The 18,318-nt window shown below is 37.2% G+C and overlaps 2 protein-coding genes across 2 annotated transcripts in view; one reads left to right on the top strand and one right to left on the bottom strand.

The window, feature by feature from the left end:
- Positions 1–11,290, top strand: part of USP14 (ubiquitin specific peptidase 14) — a 50,484-nt gene extending 39,194 nt beyond the window's left edge. The window contains exons 11-16 of the mRNA XM_058692560.1: positions 2,910–2,975; positions 3,120–3,212; positions 4,817–4,945; positions 8,985–9,045; positions 9,422–9,529; positions 10,175–11,290. Coding sequence (XP_058548543.1) covers positions 2,910–2,975; positions 3,120–3,212; positions 4,817–4,945; positions 8,985–9,045; positions 9,422–9,529; positions 10,175–10,326 — 609 coding nt within the window. The 3' untranslated portion in view covers positions 10,327–11,290. The remainder of the gene's footprint in view (positions 1–2,909; positions 2,976–3,119; positions 3,213–4,816; positions 4,946–8,984; positions 9,046–9,421; positions 9,530–10,174) is intronic.
- Positions 11,291–13,153: 1,863 nt separating this feature from the next.
- The window catches only part of THOC1 (THO complex subunit 1), a 61,174-nt gene continuing 56,009 nt past the window's right edge, over positions 13,154–18,318 (bottom strand). The window contains exons 18-21 of the mRNA XM_058692559.1: positions 17,963–18,046; positions 15,103–15,250; positions 14,297–14,372; positions 13,154–13,564 (exon numbers count right to left, since the gene is read on the bottom strand). Coding sequence (XP_058548542.1) covers positions 13,269–13,564; positions 14,297–14,372; positions 15,103–15,250; positions 17,963–18,046 — 604 coding nt within the window. The 3' untranslated portion in view covers positions 13,154–13,268. The remainder of the gene's footprint in view (positions 13,565–14,296; positions 14,373–15,102; positions 15,251–17,962; positions 18,047–18,318) is intronic.

The following is an 18,318-nucleotide window of genomic DNA, read 5'->3' on the forward strand; positions in this document are numbered from 1 at the left end:
AGGCCTCTGAGGGTATTATGATGAGGGTGTATTAGTAATGATGAGTATAGTATAAACTGGGATTTTACTGTTCAAATCAGGCCATGTGGGTCCTCTGCCACTGCACCAGTATTACAGTTGAGGCCCCAGAATGTAAGTGACTTAATTGGTTTGTGGCAGAGCCGGGTCTAGAACTTGATACTGTCATTATCCAGTTAGTACTCTTTCACCGTTTCCGTATTATAGAATGTATGCTTTAATGAGAAGATTGATAAAATTTAACAGTTTTGCTTGCTAATTTAGTACTTTGATTTGGTTTGGGAAATATGTACATGTCTTGAAGATAGGCAATGAATTGAGTCAGGGATTGCATTGATAAACAAGATCATTTGTCATCAGGGAGTTCCCATCTATAGTTTGGGATAAGATTGGCTAGGGAAGGGGTTGGTAAATGTGGACATAAGAGGCAAATAGTAATATTCTCTGCTCTGTGATACTGAAGGGGAGTTGTAATGAGGCCTAATGGCTTTTAAGAGAAGTTTATTTTAAAAGCTTACAAATAATAGCTAACTCCTAAGAGTCCTATAATAAATCATGATGTGCAAGTTTCAAGGCATCAAATGAAGTATAAATGTAATTGGAGAGTGTAGAAGGGAATGGAATGTTTTGGCAGGAACTCTCCAGGACAATGTTTTCTTCATAATTTTATAAAATTCTGGAAAAGCTAAATGTGCTTGGCTCTTCTAGATGATAGTGGATTGATAATTCATATAGCTTACCTGATGAATAACATCATGCCAGATATGCTTTCTTGAAAAGCATGTATTTTTCAGATACTGTATTGTCTTGCCCATTTTTATAATAATTTCTAAAAAATGTGTATTTATTTATTGAGAGAGAGAGAGGCAGAGAGAGGGAGACAGAATTCCAAGCAGGCTTCGCACTACCAGCACAGAGCCTGACACAGGGCTCAAACCCACGAACCATGAGATCATGATCTGAGCTGAAATTGAGAGTCAGACGCTTAACCAACTGAGCCACTCAGGCGGCCCCATGTTGCCTGTTTTTTAGATGCTTTATTATCATTTGTTCTGATTATTCTAGAGTAATTTGGCTCCATATTTCTTTACCATTTTTGCTGATGAACAGACTTGATTAAGTGTTAAAAAGCTACATGGTGGGGCGCCTGGGTGGCGCAGTCGGTTAAGCGTCCGACTTCAGCCAGGTCACGATCTCGCGGTCCGTGAGTTCGAGCCCCGCGTCAGGCTCTGGGCTGATGGCTCGGAGCCTGGAGCCTGTTTCTGATTCTGTGTCTCCCTCTCTCTCTGCCCCTCCCCCGTTCATGCTCTGTCTCTCTCTGTCCCAAAAATAAATAAAAAAAACGTTGAAAAAAAAATTAAAAAAAAAAAAAAAAAAAAAAAAGCTACATGGTGATTCCTTTTGTAATATTAGTAATGTTTAAAAATTAAGAAAATTTTTATATAAGTAATTTTATAGTACACATTAACAGTAAATTGTTTTAACTTAAATGTCTTGGATATTAAATGTTCTTATGAAGCAGAGCACATTAGTGTTTTTTTTGATATGAAAAATAATAGTAGCTAATGTTTATTGAACATAGAATATATGCCAAATGGTTGTGCATGTTTTCTACACATTCTGACTCATGTAATTCTAACAGCACTATGATATATATGTGGTTGTTGTTATCATTTCCATATGATGTGCAGAGGGGTAACTGCCTTGCTGAGCATCACATAGGCTGTAAGAAATGGAAAAGCAGACATGATGGTTAAGATATGTAAAGCGGCTTTCCACATATGTTAGATTAACATATGTTAGTTTTTCTAACATATGTTAGAAAAACACAGGTTTTCTCTGTGATGACTTTTCTCATATTTAATAGTAATTGGTTCTGGAAGGTTTTTATACATAAAGCATAAAGAACAAGGATTCTCTACATTTTCTTAATTGTCCTTTAATAGTATTCTGATTGTATGTAGACAGAAGCCATAAAAGGCTTTTTTATATTATATAAAATACAGTGTAAACTCAGAATATGAGCAACATTTGGGTCACAATTTAAAAACTTCAAACGTTATTTACATTCTGAGGAGTTCACACTAGTGTAAATTATTTGATGCCTTTTCAGAACTGAACCAAATCTAAAGGCCTTCGTACATTGTCTTCATTTAGATGATTTTTCGGTGGTATAAATCCATGTTCATATGTTGTCTAACAGAATTAAAAGTAGATTCTAGGGGTGCCTGGCTGGCATGTGATTCTTTTTTTTTTTTTTTTTTTTTTTTTTTTTTTTTTAGGGGCACCTGGGTGGCTCAGTCGGTTGGGCATCCGACTTCGGCTCAGGTCATGATCTCCCACTCTGTGAGTTCTAGCCCCGCATCGGGCTCTGTCCTGACAGCTCAGAGCCTGGAGCCTGCTTTGGATTCTGTGTCTCCTTCTCTCTCTGGCCCTCTCCCGTTCATGCTCTGTCTCTCTCTGTCTCAAAAATAAAAGAAAAATAAATGTTTAAAAAAAAAATTAAAAAAAAATTTTTTTTTTTTTTTAACATTTGTTTATTATTGAGAGACAGAGTGTGAGCAGGGGAGGGGCAGAGAGGGAGACACAGAATCTAAAGCAGCCTCCAGGCCCTGAGCTATCAGCACAGAGCCCGACGTGGGGCTTGAACTCACAAACTGCGAGATCATGACCTGAGCCAAAGTCGTACGCTTAACCGACTGAACCACCCAGTCACCCCTGGCATGTGATTCTGGATCCCCAAGGTCACGAGTTCAAGCCCCACTTTGGGCATAGAACTTATTTAAAAAAAAAAAGTGTGATTCTATATTGCAGAAAAAAAATTTTAAAACTAAAAATGTTTGGTCTTCTGTTATGTTCCTTTTTTTTTTTTTTTTTTTTTTTTTTTGTAGCGACTTCAGGAAGAAATCACCAAACAGTCTCCGACATTGCAAAGAAATGCTTTATACATCAAATCTGTAAGTTGTGCATTCCTTTTGAAATTGAATCCATTTTGATGAAAGGTTTCCAGTTAATTAATGTTAGCCAGTCTTTGTACCAAACCAAGGAATTAAAAACTTGTGTGTTATTTGCATGTGATAGGATTTATTTTTTCTCCTCAGTCCAAGATCAGCCGACTACCTGCTTACTTGACTATTCAGATGGTTCGATTTTTTTATAAAGAGAAGGAATCTGTGAATGCTAAAGTTCTTAAGGTTAGTAATGAGCTTCAGTATAATAAAATATTGTAATTCTTTGATAGAAATCCCTGACTTAAAGGTTTCTTTATTCCTTTAGGGATAAACTTCAAAATACTGTAAGGGAAGTTATTAACATTAGATAAGTGGTTCTTAATTAACCAAGACTGTGTATTGGAATTATCTATTGTCCCTTTTCTTAAAAAAATTTTTTTTGTGTGTTTATTTATATTTTTGAGGGAGAGAGAGACAGAGCGTGAGTGTGGGAGGGGCAGAAAGAGAGGGAGACACAGAATTGAAGCAGGCTCCAGGCTCCGAGCTGTCAGCACAGAGCCCGACACGGGGCTTGAACCCGTGAACCTCGCTCGAGATCATGACCTGAGCCGAAGTTGGACACTCAACCGCCTGAGCCACCCAAGCGCCCCTATCCTTTTTCTTTTAAATCATTCATACACAAGCCTGATTTTTACCACCAGCACCCTCAGCATTTGATTAAGTAGGCCCTGAGGTCTTACAATTTTTTGAAAGATTCCCAGTTAATTCTGATGGTTGCCCTTCACTCTCCCAGAAACACTGCTCTAGAGCAGATCCTCAACTCCATAGATACTGACCCAGCAGTATTATAATAAACTACACTCTCTAGTGCACTAATTATAATCTCTTCAGTAAGAGCCAGCCTTAAGAACTGTTTTATGGAACTGTAGCTCTGCTACATATCCACAGTCCTTGATCCTTGGGAGACAGCTGAAATTCTTAATACAATTTTAGATATACTTAGTGTTACATGATAGGGTCAAATGTAGTTGGAAGTATTTACTAGTGTTAACTATAAATATGTATTAATATTTAGTTATTAAACTGTACCACTTATTTCTGTGTAAAGGAGTATTTCAAGTTACAAAGAGTCATTAAGTGACCCCATTTGTAAATTGATTTCCATTGTCCGTTATAAGTGTCAATTATTTTCACAGCAACTGATCTATTTTTTTTTTTTTTTTTTTAAGTTTATTTTGAGAGAGCAAGAGCACGCACAAGCAGGGGAGGGGCAGAGAGAGAGAGAGAGAGAGGGAGAAACACAATCAAAGCGGGCTCCAGGCTCTGAGCTGTCAGCGTAGAACCCGATGTAGGGCTCAAATCCACAAATCGTGAGATTATAACCTGAGCTGAAGTTGGACGCTTAACTGACTGAGCCGTCCAGGTGCTCCTGATCTAATGTTTTTGAAATGCTTCTTTTGTCATGTAAATTTTGGTAACTCCTCTGTGGTTAATGTTATGGGTTAGAATATTGGGGGGAAAAAAGTGAAAAATTTTTTTTTTACCTTAAAAAGTTAGGACCCGGGTGCCTGGCTGGCTCAGTTGGTAGAGCATGTGACTCTTGATTTTAGCATCCTGCATTCAAGCCCCAAGTTAGGCATGGAGCCTATTTAAAAAGGAAAATTAGGACCAGATTGAAAATAAGCACTGTGATGTTTTCAGCTGCATAGGTTTGCAAGTGATTTTTATAAATTTTATTTTCAACTTCTTTTGATTATGAAAGTACTACTATAAAAGTGTTATAGATATTTTTAGTAACTACCTTTATAAGTGTGTTTACACATTTTTTTTCTTGGTTTTGTATATAGGATGTTAAATTTCCTCTTATGTTGGACGTGTACGAACTGTGTACACCAGAACTTCAGGAGAAAATGGTCTCTTTTCGATCAAAATTCAAGGATCTAGAAGATAAAAAAGTGAATCAGCAGCCAAAGACAGTAGGTTCTTATTGCTGATTTTCTCATTTTAATATTTTAATCTTTAATCTGTTCAACAATTACTTTGTTATCGTTAATCTCTTAGTAGAAATGGATGAACCTCTATTTTCTCTATTCACAAAAGTTTTGGGTATATTTTAGTGTAAGAAAAAGAACTCTAGTTATGGTGTATGGGCCCTTTATAGTAGAATAAGCCCTAATATTTATTTTTTCCCTGTAATATGTAGCTTAAGCTTAAAGTTCTTTTTTTTTTTTTTTTTTTAATTTTTTTTTCCAACGTTTTTAATTTATTTTTGGGACAGAGAGAGACAGAGCATGAACGGGGGAGGGGCAGAGAGAGAGGGAGACACAGAATCCGAAACAGGCTCCAGGCTCCGAGCCATCGGCCCAGAGCCTGATGCGGGGCTCGAACTCACGGACCGCGAGATCGTGACCTGGCTGAAGTCGGATGCTTAACCGACTGCGCCACCCAGGCACCCCAAGCTTAAAGTTCTTTTATCACCTCAAAGTACTTTACATAAAATCTTGCCTAGTGTTTTTAGTGTGTTTTATTGTTTTCCTTGTAAGTCATGGAATTATCTCTATTTTAAGATGGAATTCATGTTGTAGAGTATCGGCTCATTTATGCCTACTGTGACAACTAAGTTGTATCTTTTAGGTGCTGCTGGTGTGCCTGCCTTTAACTGCTAAAATCACAATCTTAGGAGAGTTTGTATTTAATAAGTTGTATTATTTTAGGTTCAGATAAGGTACAGCTGAACTGTGTGTTGGATTCTTTTTTTTTCATTATGAAAACCATCTTTCCTGGTAACGAGATATTTCTAGTGTGATATTGTATATCAAGTTTAAAATTAAATTCTTATACAAATTACTACTGTATGTGTATTAAGTGCTTTTATTTTTAAACACGAAGCTTTATTTTGAGATAATTGTAGAATCACATGCAGTTAAAAGAAGTAATATGAAGAGATCTAAATACCTTTTACCAAGTTTCCCCTGTGGTAACATCTTTCAAAACGATAATACAGTATCATAACCTGGAAATTGACATTAATACAGTCTAGATGCAGTACATTTTCATCAACCAAAGTTTCTGCATACTTGCCCCCTTGTGGCCAAGCCCACTTTCCCTTGGCCCCTACCTCCTCAGTTCCTGGCAACTGTTGACTTTTCTCCATTCCTGTAATTTTGTCATTTCAAGATCATTATATAAATGGAATCATGTAGTATGTAACCTTTGAGATTTTCTTTTCTCAGCATAATTCTTTGGAAATTAGTCCAGGTCATTTTGTAGAGTTGCTGAAGAGTATTCCATGGTATGCGTATACCACAGTTTGTTTAACTATTGATAGCTGGGTTTATTGTGAATAAAGCTACCATAAGCATTCATGTACCAGTTTCAGTGTGAAGATAAATTTTCATTTCTCTAGGAATAATTACCCAGGAGCACAGTTGCTGGATTGCATGGTAGTTGTACATTTAGTTTTTTAAGAAACTCAAATGTTTTCCCTAGAGGCTGTACCATTTTAGATGCCTATCAATAGCATATGACTGATCCACTTTCTGCAGTCTTGCCAGAATTTGGTGGTGTCACTATTCTTTATTTTAGCCATTTGTATAGGTTTGCAGCGATACCTCATTGTGGCTTTTAATTTGCATTTTCCTGAGGGCTGAATTTATTTGCTATCTGTATTTCCTCTTTGGTGAAATGTCTTTTCATGTCTTCTCATTTTCTAATTGTGCTATTTTTCACTCTTGAATTTTGAGAGTTCTTTATGTATAGGTGTGTGGTGTGTGTGTGTGTGTGTGTGTGTGTGTGTGTGTATAAAAAAAATTTTTTTTTAACATTTATTTTTGAGAGAGGGAGAGACAGTAAGTGGGGGAGGGGCAGAGAGAGGGGGACACAAAATCCAAAGCAGGCTCCAGGCTCTGAGCTGTCAGCACAGAGCCCAACGCAGGGCTCAGAAATCACAAACTGCAAGATCATGACCTGAACTGAAGTCAGATGCTCAACTGAGCCACCCAGGTGCCCTGTATATATGGTTTTTAATGTTTACTTATTTATTTTTGAGAGAGGGAGCACAAGCAGAGGAGAGGCAGACGGAGAGAGGGGGGAGTGAGAATCCCAAGCAGGCTCTGCACTGTCAGTACAGAGCCTGATTTGGGGCTCGATCTCATGAACCATGAGATCATGACCTGAGACGAAATCAAGAGTCAGACGCTTAACTGACTGAACCACCCAGACGCTCTGGGAGTTCTTTATATTATAGATATGAATCGTTTGTCAGATACATGGCTTCCAAAATTTTCTCCCTCCCTTTAGCTATGATAAATATTCCATGGGTACTTGAAAAACAATTTGCATTCTGTTGTTGTTGAATGGAATGTGTTCTTTGGATGTTGATTAGATTCAGTTGGTTGATGGTGATATTGCATGTTCCTATAATCTTGCTGTTTTTCTATCGAGCTGTTCTGTCAGTTTTGCGAGAGGAGTGGGGGAGTTTCTATCAATTGTTGAGAGTGAGGAAGCTAAAATTGTGGTTTTATGTGTTTCTCCATTCAGTTCTGTCAGCTTTTGATGTGCAGGTTTTGTAGCTCTGTTATTTGGTGCCTGCACCTTTAGGATTGCTAAGTATTCTTGGTGGAGTGACCCCTTTATATTATGCACTGTCACTTTCTGCCCCTGGTAATTTTCTTTGCTCTGAAGTCTACTTTATCTGACAGTACTATTGCCACCGTTGCTTTGTTTTTGTTAATGTTTGCATGATATCTTTTCTTTTACTTTAAATTTGCCTGTATAGTTATATTTGAGGAGTTTCTTGTAGACACCATAGAGTTAGTTGGGTCATGTTTTTTTAAGACACTCTGTTAATCTCTTCTTATTGGTATATTTAGACTATTTACATTAAAACATTTTTTTAAAGTTTATTTTTGAGAGAGAGCACAAGCACAGGGGAGGGGCAGAGAGAGAGAGGGAGACAGAGGATCTGAGCAGGCTCTGTTGTCATGCAGAGCCTAATGCAGGACTCGAACTCACTAACTGTGAGTTCATGACCTGAGCCAAAGTCTGACGCTTAACCGACTGAGCCACCCAGCCGCCTCTAGACCATTTACATTGAATATAATTATTGATTTCTTAAATCTGTTATGTTTTGCTTTCTCTTTGTTCTGTTTTTCATTTCCCTTTATTGCCTTGTGGTTACTTGAACATATGATAGATTTCTAATTTAGCTATAACTTAAAAAATGATTTTCTTTCTATAGCTTTTCCTATAGTTACTCTCAATATTAAATTTTAATTATATTAAAAGGAATGGTTGACCTAATTGCCACTTTTTTGTTGTAGGATCCTTTGACTTCTTGTTGTTCCACCTATCTTTAAACTGCTTGCATTGTGTTCATTAGCATTACAGTTTTCAAGAAATGTGTGTCCATATGCCTAGATAAATTTAATTTTTGTATTACACACTGAAATGGGCTGAGGCAGGGAGAGTTCCCACTAGAAACCTTTGTCTAAAGTAGTAAATCCTGTGTTTCGATATTAGGTAAATATTTGCTGAATTAAAGAGCTTAGTTCATTTAAACTAAGATTCAGTTCATTTGAGCAGGTGATCATGTCTTAGTAGCTTTAATGTTGCAGCAATTTGACTTTCCTGTTTTATTGATATAACCTTTTTTTTTCTTATCCTATGTGGTTTGATAGTATTTTGATTAAAATATAGACTTGGGTTTTCCTTCTCTGTTCTAGAACAGTTTATCTGTACTGCTCTATTCACTGCTGTGCTCTAGGTTTAGTGGCTTATAGTTGGTCAGAGGGTCTGTTACTATACATACAAGATTGTATTGTTGGAGTGTAGATTCTTTGGGTTTACAGTTTTATGTTAACTATAGTTATATCGTTTTAGTAAATTGTAAGGTAGACGACATTTTGTCTTTGTTTTGTATTGTAGTCAGTAAATATTTGTGGAAATGAATACTTATTGGAGAATATAAATTTTATTTCCAATATCATGATTTAAAGTTAAATTTTTTCTCCTCAGAGTGACAAAAAGAGTAGTCCCCAGAAAGAAGTTAAATATGAACCTTTTTCTTTTGCTGATGGTAAGTGGAAAAAATAACTTCAGTTGAGTTACTGTCGTGTGTGTGTGTGTGTGTGTGTGTGTGTGTGTGTGTTGATGGTAAAATTATTGTATTGGCACTTAGGAATTTTTTCAGATAGCATGCTTTAAAAAAAGTCAGATTTCTTAAAATATGTGCCTTAAACACAGTAAAAATCAGTCTTTTGGCATTAGTTCTGTGAATACTACCATACTTCATAAAATATCTTTCATAAATCCTTAATTTTGAACAGTAGTGTCTTACTGAATTCTAATAATAGAGTAGTACTTCTCTAGCCTAACCACCAGACTTCTTGCTTGCTTACCTAGCTTGAGAAAGCACTTATTCATTGTCTAATGTTGGATTTACGTTTTTTTAGATATTGGCTCCAATAATTGTGGATACTATGATTTGCAAGCAGTGTTAACACATCAGGGAAGGTCTAGCTCTTCAGGCCATTATGTATCATGGGTAAAAAGGAAACAAGGTAAGGATTGTTGTTTTTTTTTTGTTTTCCCAGTTGTTAATTATGTTAACAGTTTATTTAGTACAAATTTTGTAACCCAGTGGTTTTTAAACTTTTTGGTTTTAGAACCCTTTTACATTCTTAATTTTTGAGGTCCACAAAGAGCTTTTGCTTTTAAGGATTCTCCTAATATTTACTGAGAAATTAATTCAGTGAAAACTGACAGTAATAAAATAAAAAAACATACCACACAACCTAAAAATAACTATTTTCCAAAACAAAAAATAGCAAGAGAAATAGTACTGATTTGATTTTGTAGGTCTGTTTTGTCTGGCTTGATAGGAGACAGCTGGATCCTCTTAACTGTTTCTGCATTTTGTCTGTTGCTTTATCACACATCTTCTGTGACTTCTGGAAAATTCCAAAGCACACTTGAGAGAATGAGGGCAAAACGGCAACTAAATGCTTTAATAGTGTTATGACAATAATTGTGACTTTTATGGTATTGCTGAAAATGAACCAGAGTAGTCCCTGGACTACACTTGGAAAACTGTTAGTATGATAGATGGAATACTACTTAGCCTAAAATTACTCAGTACTTTTTTTGAAATGAAACTGAGAAAATCCTCTAGGATATTAATTTCATTTTCTTCTCTTGTTTTTCAGATGAGTGGATTAAGTTTGATGATGATAAGGTCAGCATCGTGACACCGGAGGATATCTTGCGGCTTTCTGGTGGTGGAGACTGGCATATAGCATATGTATTACTGTATGGGCCTCGCAGAGTTGAAATAATGGAAGAGGAAAGTGAACAGTAATTTTAGCTATTTATGTTTAGGTGTGAAATAAATGTTATTTGTTGATCATTTCTATAATCCAGAGCTTTAGCAGAAGCTATTTAGGTGGTTTTATGTGTATCCCCTCGTGTGGAACAAAAGAGGGTGGAAGCAGACCACTCTGTGGATCAACCTAAAAAAAAATTACAGAATAAAGAAAATTGCCTTTGGACTGTGCTCCCCTGTATAAAGGTTGCAGGAAGATATTTTTTAAAAGCTTATTTCTTGCATTAATTTTTAAAAATTCTCATCTGAAAATGCCTTTCAACCATTACCTTCTGTGATAAATTTTTTCTCCCTTTTTCAGCCCAGGATTCAGCAATCAGATGTTTATTGCACACCTACTCTTTGTTGTTGTTCTTGCATGGTTCAAACCACCGGTGATTCATAGCTGCCCATCCTTTGCCTTATCTAACAAAAATTTTACCAGGAAGGTAGAAAGGAAGTAAGTGTTTTTCTCATTGTGTTACTCAGTGCTGCTGCCCACATCCCATGGAAACATGGGTACAATCAAGTATTTGTCCAGCCTGACTGTTGCTGGCTTTTCATGACTTTAAAATAAATTGTGATCAGTAATAGTACATTTGATTATACATTTATTACTGTGTCTCTCTGTACTATGGTTTGTATATTTAACTTTGCAATGGTTTTGTAGTCATCAACCTTTAAAAAAAAAAAAGTTGACAAGCTCTGGTTGCTTATTTTTAGAAAATGAGGATATTTAATAAAAAAAAAAAAAAAAAGGAGGGACTAACAGCTTCTGACCTCAAGTCTTTTGTCTACTGAGTGTTGGAGCTTGGGTTGAGTTTAGGTAATATGTAATACTATACAGTTTCTGCAGATGGTTAGTCTTATTCTGCTGTTAAGCATCCATTTAAAAAATGTTATCTTTTTTTTGCCTCCTCACATTATATTGTTTAAAAGAAATATAAAGTTGTAAAAGTAACGGAGTTCTTTGGATGCTGACTGCAATGACGTTTATGGCTCTTTTCCTTGGCTCAATTGTTTTTACTTTCATCTGTTCCCAAAATCTCCATGTCTATCTCAGAACTTAATAGTGACTTTTAAAGTGATGGTAAAAATACCAAGAATATGTGGTGTTTCAGTATGGTAGGTTTCTTACCTTTTAACACATTCTAATTAGTTCCTCATCTTTAAGAGCCTTGATTGATTGCTAGACAAAGACAGAAAATTAGCTAATTTGTCTCTGATTTTGAGTTAGGTACATGAAATGTCTGATCTTAGGCTGTTTTAATGCTCTGCAGAGCACAGCACCGATAACTACTAGTTTCCTAGAGAATAATGGCCATTTTCCTCTAAACTTTGAACAACATGATAAAATCAGAGACGGGATAAAATAAGCGTTTCAGGGAAACTTACTTGTAAATAGCTTCTTCAGCTAAATGGTAATTATTGGCAGTCATTATTCCCTTTGTCTTGGAAGAGGGTACAGACTAGAATGGGGAGGAGGAGACCATAGACCATAAGAATGGTAAGGATTCCTAGATATTGCCATGAGGCTTGTGACTGCAGTTTTTATTCTGTCTTGGTCTGAACAATTTTGAGGACATAAATTTAGCAATTAGAATTCACATTTCTGATTTGCAGGATGCTGTAGCTACTGGATCAGGTGAGGTAGGTTTAGAACAAAGTACGTCTTGTATGGAGTTAGAATTTTAAAATTGTAATTCCTTAATTGTTATAAAATTGATTTCATCTTACTTGATCCAAATAAGCATTATTCCAAAGATTTTTTTAAGTATAAGAAATTGGGAATTATATCAGTGTTTTAAATAAGGCTATTTTAGAGTTCAGCCTTGCATATAAGGTTTTTGAGAAGGGATAGTAGACCAGAAAATGTCTTGATTCTTGAGTGTGCCTTGTATGCTGTGCCATGAGCACTGAGGCCCTTTTGACAGTACAGCTGTGCTGTATCACTTTCGGGACTAGCTAGGGACATTAAGCCCAAGCAAGAACATTTATGGTGTAATAAGCACTTAGTAGCCTTTCAGGATTCAAAACAAATGAACAGTGATGACCTAATACTTACGTGGGAAATAGATGGTAGTAACTATCTTTCTGGTTGCTAGTAACTAATAGATAGTAGTAACTCCAGCCATTACTACATAGTGCTTTGCTGTTTATAGATTGCATTCACATAATACATCTCAAACTTCACAATAGTCCCTGAAGTATAAATCTCTATTTTAAGGACTTAAAGAGGTTAAATAATTTTTGTAAAGCTAAAAAGACTAGGTTTTAGACTTTGCCAACCTCCAACTTTAAAAGAAATAAGGTAAACATTTTCTGTAATGGGTAGGGTGGATGGTAAATTATTTTAGGTTTTGCAGGCCATAATCTTTGTTGGGGCTACTTAACTGTGTTGTAGCATGAAAGGAGCCATAGGTCATACTTAAAGGAATCGGCATCTGTGCTGATGAAATTTTACTTGTAAAAACAGGTGGAAAATGGACCATTGTTTGCTGATCCTCTGCTTTAAAGCACAAATGAATGAGAATAGAGCAGTCATATGGTTTCACAAAGTCATTCTGGGATTTTCAGAACAGCACATTAAATTTTGTAACTACTAATGGCATGCAAGAATCTAATCTGGCATAGTATTAGGAAACACCATGCTCCCTAAATATTGCTTACTGACTTCATTATAAATATTTAACAAAGATACTTGACCTTGAGGTCACTTTATTTTGGCCATTTCCCAACCTACTCCCTTCTGAAACCCTGAGGTCAGTCATCAAGAGCCAATGTGTTCTTTTGTTCTTGGAGCACCAGCCAACTGTACAGCAACTGTTATAAAAATGTTTATTGTTTACCAAAACCATTGGACCTCTTATCAAATGCTGCTTGGTAACAAAATCTTATCACAGTTTTAATAAAAAAAAAAAAAATGAAGGAAAAAGAAGCTAACTATTTGTCTCATTGTCATTAGTTAGACTTTCTGCAAGGTCACTTAATCCGGACTTGTTCAGTGCATTCATCAGATTCTCAGGCGTTGCATGTACTCCCTCTTGATCTTGCCAGGCGACTAGTAGCTGCTTAGCTCTCATCTTCATATCTTCGCTGTCACACTCAATCTGTCTAATTTCCGAGTCTTTCATTTCCAAGTAGGGAGCCAGGATCTTCCATTGTTCGCCCAGCTTGTTGGCAAATACTTCTATTTGTTCCCCTGTCACAGGTTTGTCTCGCCGGACATCAGGGCCTAGAAAACACACGAAATGTAAATTATGTACAAAGTATGAGGACATGTACAATTCAAAGTACAACAGAACTGGGAAGTTACGGGGCCACTGAAATATTAATCACCTTTCATAAGCTTTGTTTTAAAAGTAAAACAATTCCTTTCTATATTTTCTGTGGGTTGAATATTGTTCTTACAGTCATGATCACTAGGAAATCAGTATTTCTTTTATTTTAGAGAGTGAAGGACAGAAAAAGCACAAGTAGGGGAGAGGGGCAGAGAGAATCTCAAGCAGGCTCCATGCTCAACGTGGAGCCTGACACAGGGCTCGATCGCATGACCCTAGGGTCATGACCTGAGCCTAATTCAAGAGTCAGATGCTGAAGCCACTGAGCCACCCAGGCGCCCCTCAATACTTCTTTTAAAGCTAAAGCTGTTGCCTCTAGTGTAATTATGAAGGCCTCCCCTGAAACCAGGTGCTCCCTTCTAACGACCCCAATCCCTGTCAAAATTAACAAGTATGGGTCGCCTTCAAATTTAAGTACCTTCCTTCCCGTCACTTCCACATTTTTATTGCATAAAATGTAATATTTTAATTACAAGTTGTCAAACAATGTTTAAAATTCCTCACTCTAAGAAACAGCTGAGAGAGAAGTGGTAGAAGTTGAGAAGTAGATCAAATAACGTACCTCTCAACAAAGAACCCCAATCTTTTCCAATTTTGTAAAATAGCCAAGAAAATTCAATTCTTACTTTCATTTTCCTTCAGTAAAGCATCATTATCTTCCTCATCTTCATCCTCACCTGTTTTTATTTCTTCAGAAGGAGGCTAAAATGAGGAAGAAGAATGTTTCAAAGAATGCTGACTTGTAAAATACCTGGGGATACTTTCTTTCAGGTTAGACAGGAATGGTTGAGTTTCCAAATAGAGGACCCAGAACTTTATCCTTGAGCATATTAAATGGGAATGGCAGGTGAGGATCACAAATGGGATGGTGTTTACTTGGGAGTGGACAGTAAGATCTGAGAATGAGAAAGACTCCCCCTGCCCCCAACCTGGGAAGAAGGAAGCCAATAAAAAGTATAATGATTTGCAAATATTTTAGTACAGTAACAGTGGGCTGGGGAAAACCAGGGGAGCAACCATGTTCTTAAAAATTTTTGAGTTGTAATACAACGAGAAAATTGTATTAGAAAAGAGAACAGAGTAGAAAGATAGGCCAAGATGCCTACTGCTACCCTCAGATCCTGTTTGATAAAAGTGCATTGGCAAACAGGAAAAATTTCATGTCTGAGTTTACAGGTGGAATGATAGTTTAACCAAAGTATTGTGGACTTTAATAAATTTTTTATACAGCATGTAATTTAGGATACTTTATCAATTTATGTTCTTCCTATAAATATATACTCAAATTTTTCCTTATTCTAAAACATGGGGGTTTGTAGATCATTATTTTTTTCCACATAAGCTGTGTATTCAGCTTCTTTGCTCAAATCGTGATAATCATTTTAGATAACATCACCTAAAGAATATGAAAAAATTCATCTGTATTACTTACTGGTAATTCCTTTGCTAGCTTTATTACCATGTTTTCAAGATATTCTGGCAAACTTTTAAACTGCTGGTTGGTTGGCTGGAAGAAGTGAGGGCTTCTCCGTGCTAGTAGTCTCAGGGCTCTCCAACCATAATTTGAATTGTTCACAGCCCTATGAAAAGAGATGTCCATCTTATAATTTACGTTTTTTTATTTCTATATGCCTTCTAATTAATATAACTTACCATGTGAAATTCTATACTCTAAATAGCTGAAGGCACCATTCTTTTCATTTTGATCTTATTCCTAAAGACCTTCTCAGTATGCAGTTCATTTATAATACTAGAAACCAGCAGAATCCGATGAGACAGGTTCATATGCAGCAAACACATTTGAAAAGTTTATACACATTTTACTTAAGATTAAGTCAATTTGTATAGTAATAACTAGATGTTCTATGTGCCGGACCATAATCATCTACCTATTTAGGAAAAAAAATTCACAATAAGGTTTACTATGTTCAGTAAATTGATGTCCATACTGTCAATGCCACCTACAGGTGTGAATTTCAGAATATTTTATAAATTCAATGGCTGAGTTTTGACCACATAAACTTAATCCAATATGTTATTTTCCATTTATATAACATTCGAATTTTAGTTTGCTTAATACCAAACCCAGTGAAGAAAAATGGCTCCAAAACTAAAAGGGAAACCTCGAACAGCCAACACAATAAGCAATGATGCAAGAAGAGAATCCATGAACTGTTACGAAGCACAGCAGTGGGTGGTACACAGTAAGGTGAGAAATGGAAACCTCAAATTCTAAAGATAATGTTCCAGAAACAGCCAAGCTGCAGAAGAATCTAGAACACAAATGTATTCTGGTTGTGAGTTTTTGCAAGTCATTTGGCAGTTCCTCCCCAAGTTCTTAAGAGTAGCAAGCTGATTTCTTTAGTCCTCTCTTACAAATGAGCTTCTACTTTTAACATGTGCTGGTACTTGCAAAGCTACTCTGATACCATGGTCTTGCTATAAGTTAATGCCATGCTACAGGGCTCTGCCTGAACAGGGAACCAGTCTACTTCTCGGACACATTCCCATTTAAACAGTTTGAATCTTTTACACATTTTCAAAATCCTGCCAGTCATAAATACAAACTTTATTCTCCAGAAATCCATACATACCATTCAGGTTCTTAAGGTTCTTGGAGAACTATCACATTCATTCATTCAACAAGTACTTGTTGAACTCGGCACTCAGGGTCACGGAGCCCTCAAGACACTAGTGCTGCAGTTAAGGGCAGGGCCCTGAGGCCAGAGTGATTTTCCTGGCTCTGTCATTTACTAGATTAGAACTTCAATACATTATTCAATGTATTCAATACACGTTTCGCCTCACTTTCTTTAACTGTAAAACGGAGAGAAGAGCAGTTTCTACTTTAGAGGTATATATGTTAAGTGCCTAGGGAGTACCTGACACACAGTAAATGTGAATGCATCATTATTATTGATAAACACGAGGTGTAAGAATCTCAGACAGTGGTAAGGATGAGAAAACCAAGAAAAGTGAGAATTTCTGATGGGGGGGGGGGGGAGCTTCTGGGCCAGGGAAAACTGCCCTGAGGCAGTAATCTGAGAAGAGATATGAAATAAGACCACAAGCCATGGGAATACCTGGGGGAGAAGTTTCAAGCAAACATAATAGCAAGTGCAAAGGCCCTGAGATAGAAAAACCTTTGAGGTGAAGAACAGAACCCTGGTTGGTATGGTTAGAACAGAGAGAAAATGAGTGAGGAGGAGGAGGAGATGTGGTTGGAGGGGGAGGAGTCAGACTGAAGTCTTTTAGATCCAGGTAAGGAATTTGGATTCCATCCTAATTTTAATATGCAGTCATGGGAAAATTTTAAGCAGGAATTTAAAGATCACAATTCTTCTGGAGAACTGACCGGAGCATCACTAGTTAAGAGATTACAGTAACTAACTCGTTAACTAGTCATAAGGTCACGTCAGCCACAGCACTCTATTTACTGTGTGCTAAATACATGACCTGTGTGGTTCAAAGTGAACCATTTTATTTAATCGTCAGAATAACCCTGTAGAGTGGGTATTATTACTATTTAACAATGAGGACACAGGCAGAGGGGTGCTATAGTAGCTGTAGCAGCCTAGCCAGTAGGAGACACTGTCTTGGGGTTGGAACCCAGACAGTCTGACACGAGGGTCCTTGCCCTTAAATCATGACACCAAAGTGCCGATTTAAAACCACAGTGCTGTGTGGTATTGCCTAGATTTACGTGATGGAGCTGTGACAGTCCTGAAGTTACTCCAAAATTTGTGAGTTAGGTAGAGGATGGGGAGCCAGGTGAGATGCAGCGGGGCAGGAAGGAAAACAGGCAGGAGTGGAGTTTGCTGGATGTCCAGAGAAGAACACACTAGGGAGGGAGAGACCATTGGTGAATACTGCTGGGAGGTCAAAACAAGACACGGTGACCTTGATGAGTGATTTCAGTGGAGGGACAGGGAGACAGCCCAGCAGCAGTGAGCTGACAAGGGAATGGGAGGTGAGGAAATGAAGCAACGGTTATCTACGCCTCTTGGGAGACTCTGATTTGAAGGGGAACAAAGAAAAGAGGATGGTTGAAGGGAGGTGGGGGGTCCAAAGGGATTGTGCTTATTTTCTGAAACAGGTATGATTCTGTGTCTTGCTTGTTAGTGGGCATGGTCATTGAAATCCGGATGTGTGCTAATGTGAACTTGGGACGTAAACTCCCCTATGAGGAAAAGTACTGCCCTACCAGCCATCTCTCTTAATTAGTGTTCTGGTGTACATACAATTCCTAAAAAAATACCGTGGAAAGTTAGCTCATGAGGAACATTACTTACTTGTATTCATTTTCAACCATGTTTTCAGGGTCTGCCTGTTCAATGGCTTCTTCAAAGAATTCCTCCAAAGTTGGCATGTATTCCCTAGGTGTTATAAAAATACCTAGTGAGGATCATGTGTGTTCTTAATAATAAATAATCATAAAATGATGGCAATGAAAGATTCTCCTGTTACCCACACTTGTGTTAGTTATATTACTTAGGAACTCAGATTAAAAAATTTTTTTTAATATTTATTTTTGAAGGAGAGAGAGACAGAGAGTGTGAGAGAGGGAGGGGTAGGGAGAGAGGGAGACATGGAACCTGAAGCAGGCTCAGGCTCCGAGCTGTCAGCACAGAGCCCAACGCTGGGTGCA

Source organism: Neofelis nebulosa, chromosome 11, assembly GCF_028018385.1.
Source record: "Neofelis nebulosa isolate mNeoNeb1 chromosome 11, mNeoNeb1.pri, whole genome shotgun sequence".
Taxonomy (NCBI): Eukaryota; Metazoa; Chordata; class Mammalia; order Carnivora; family Felidae; genus Neofelis; species Neofelis nebulosa.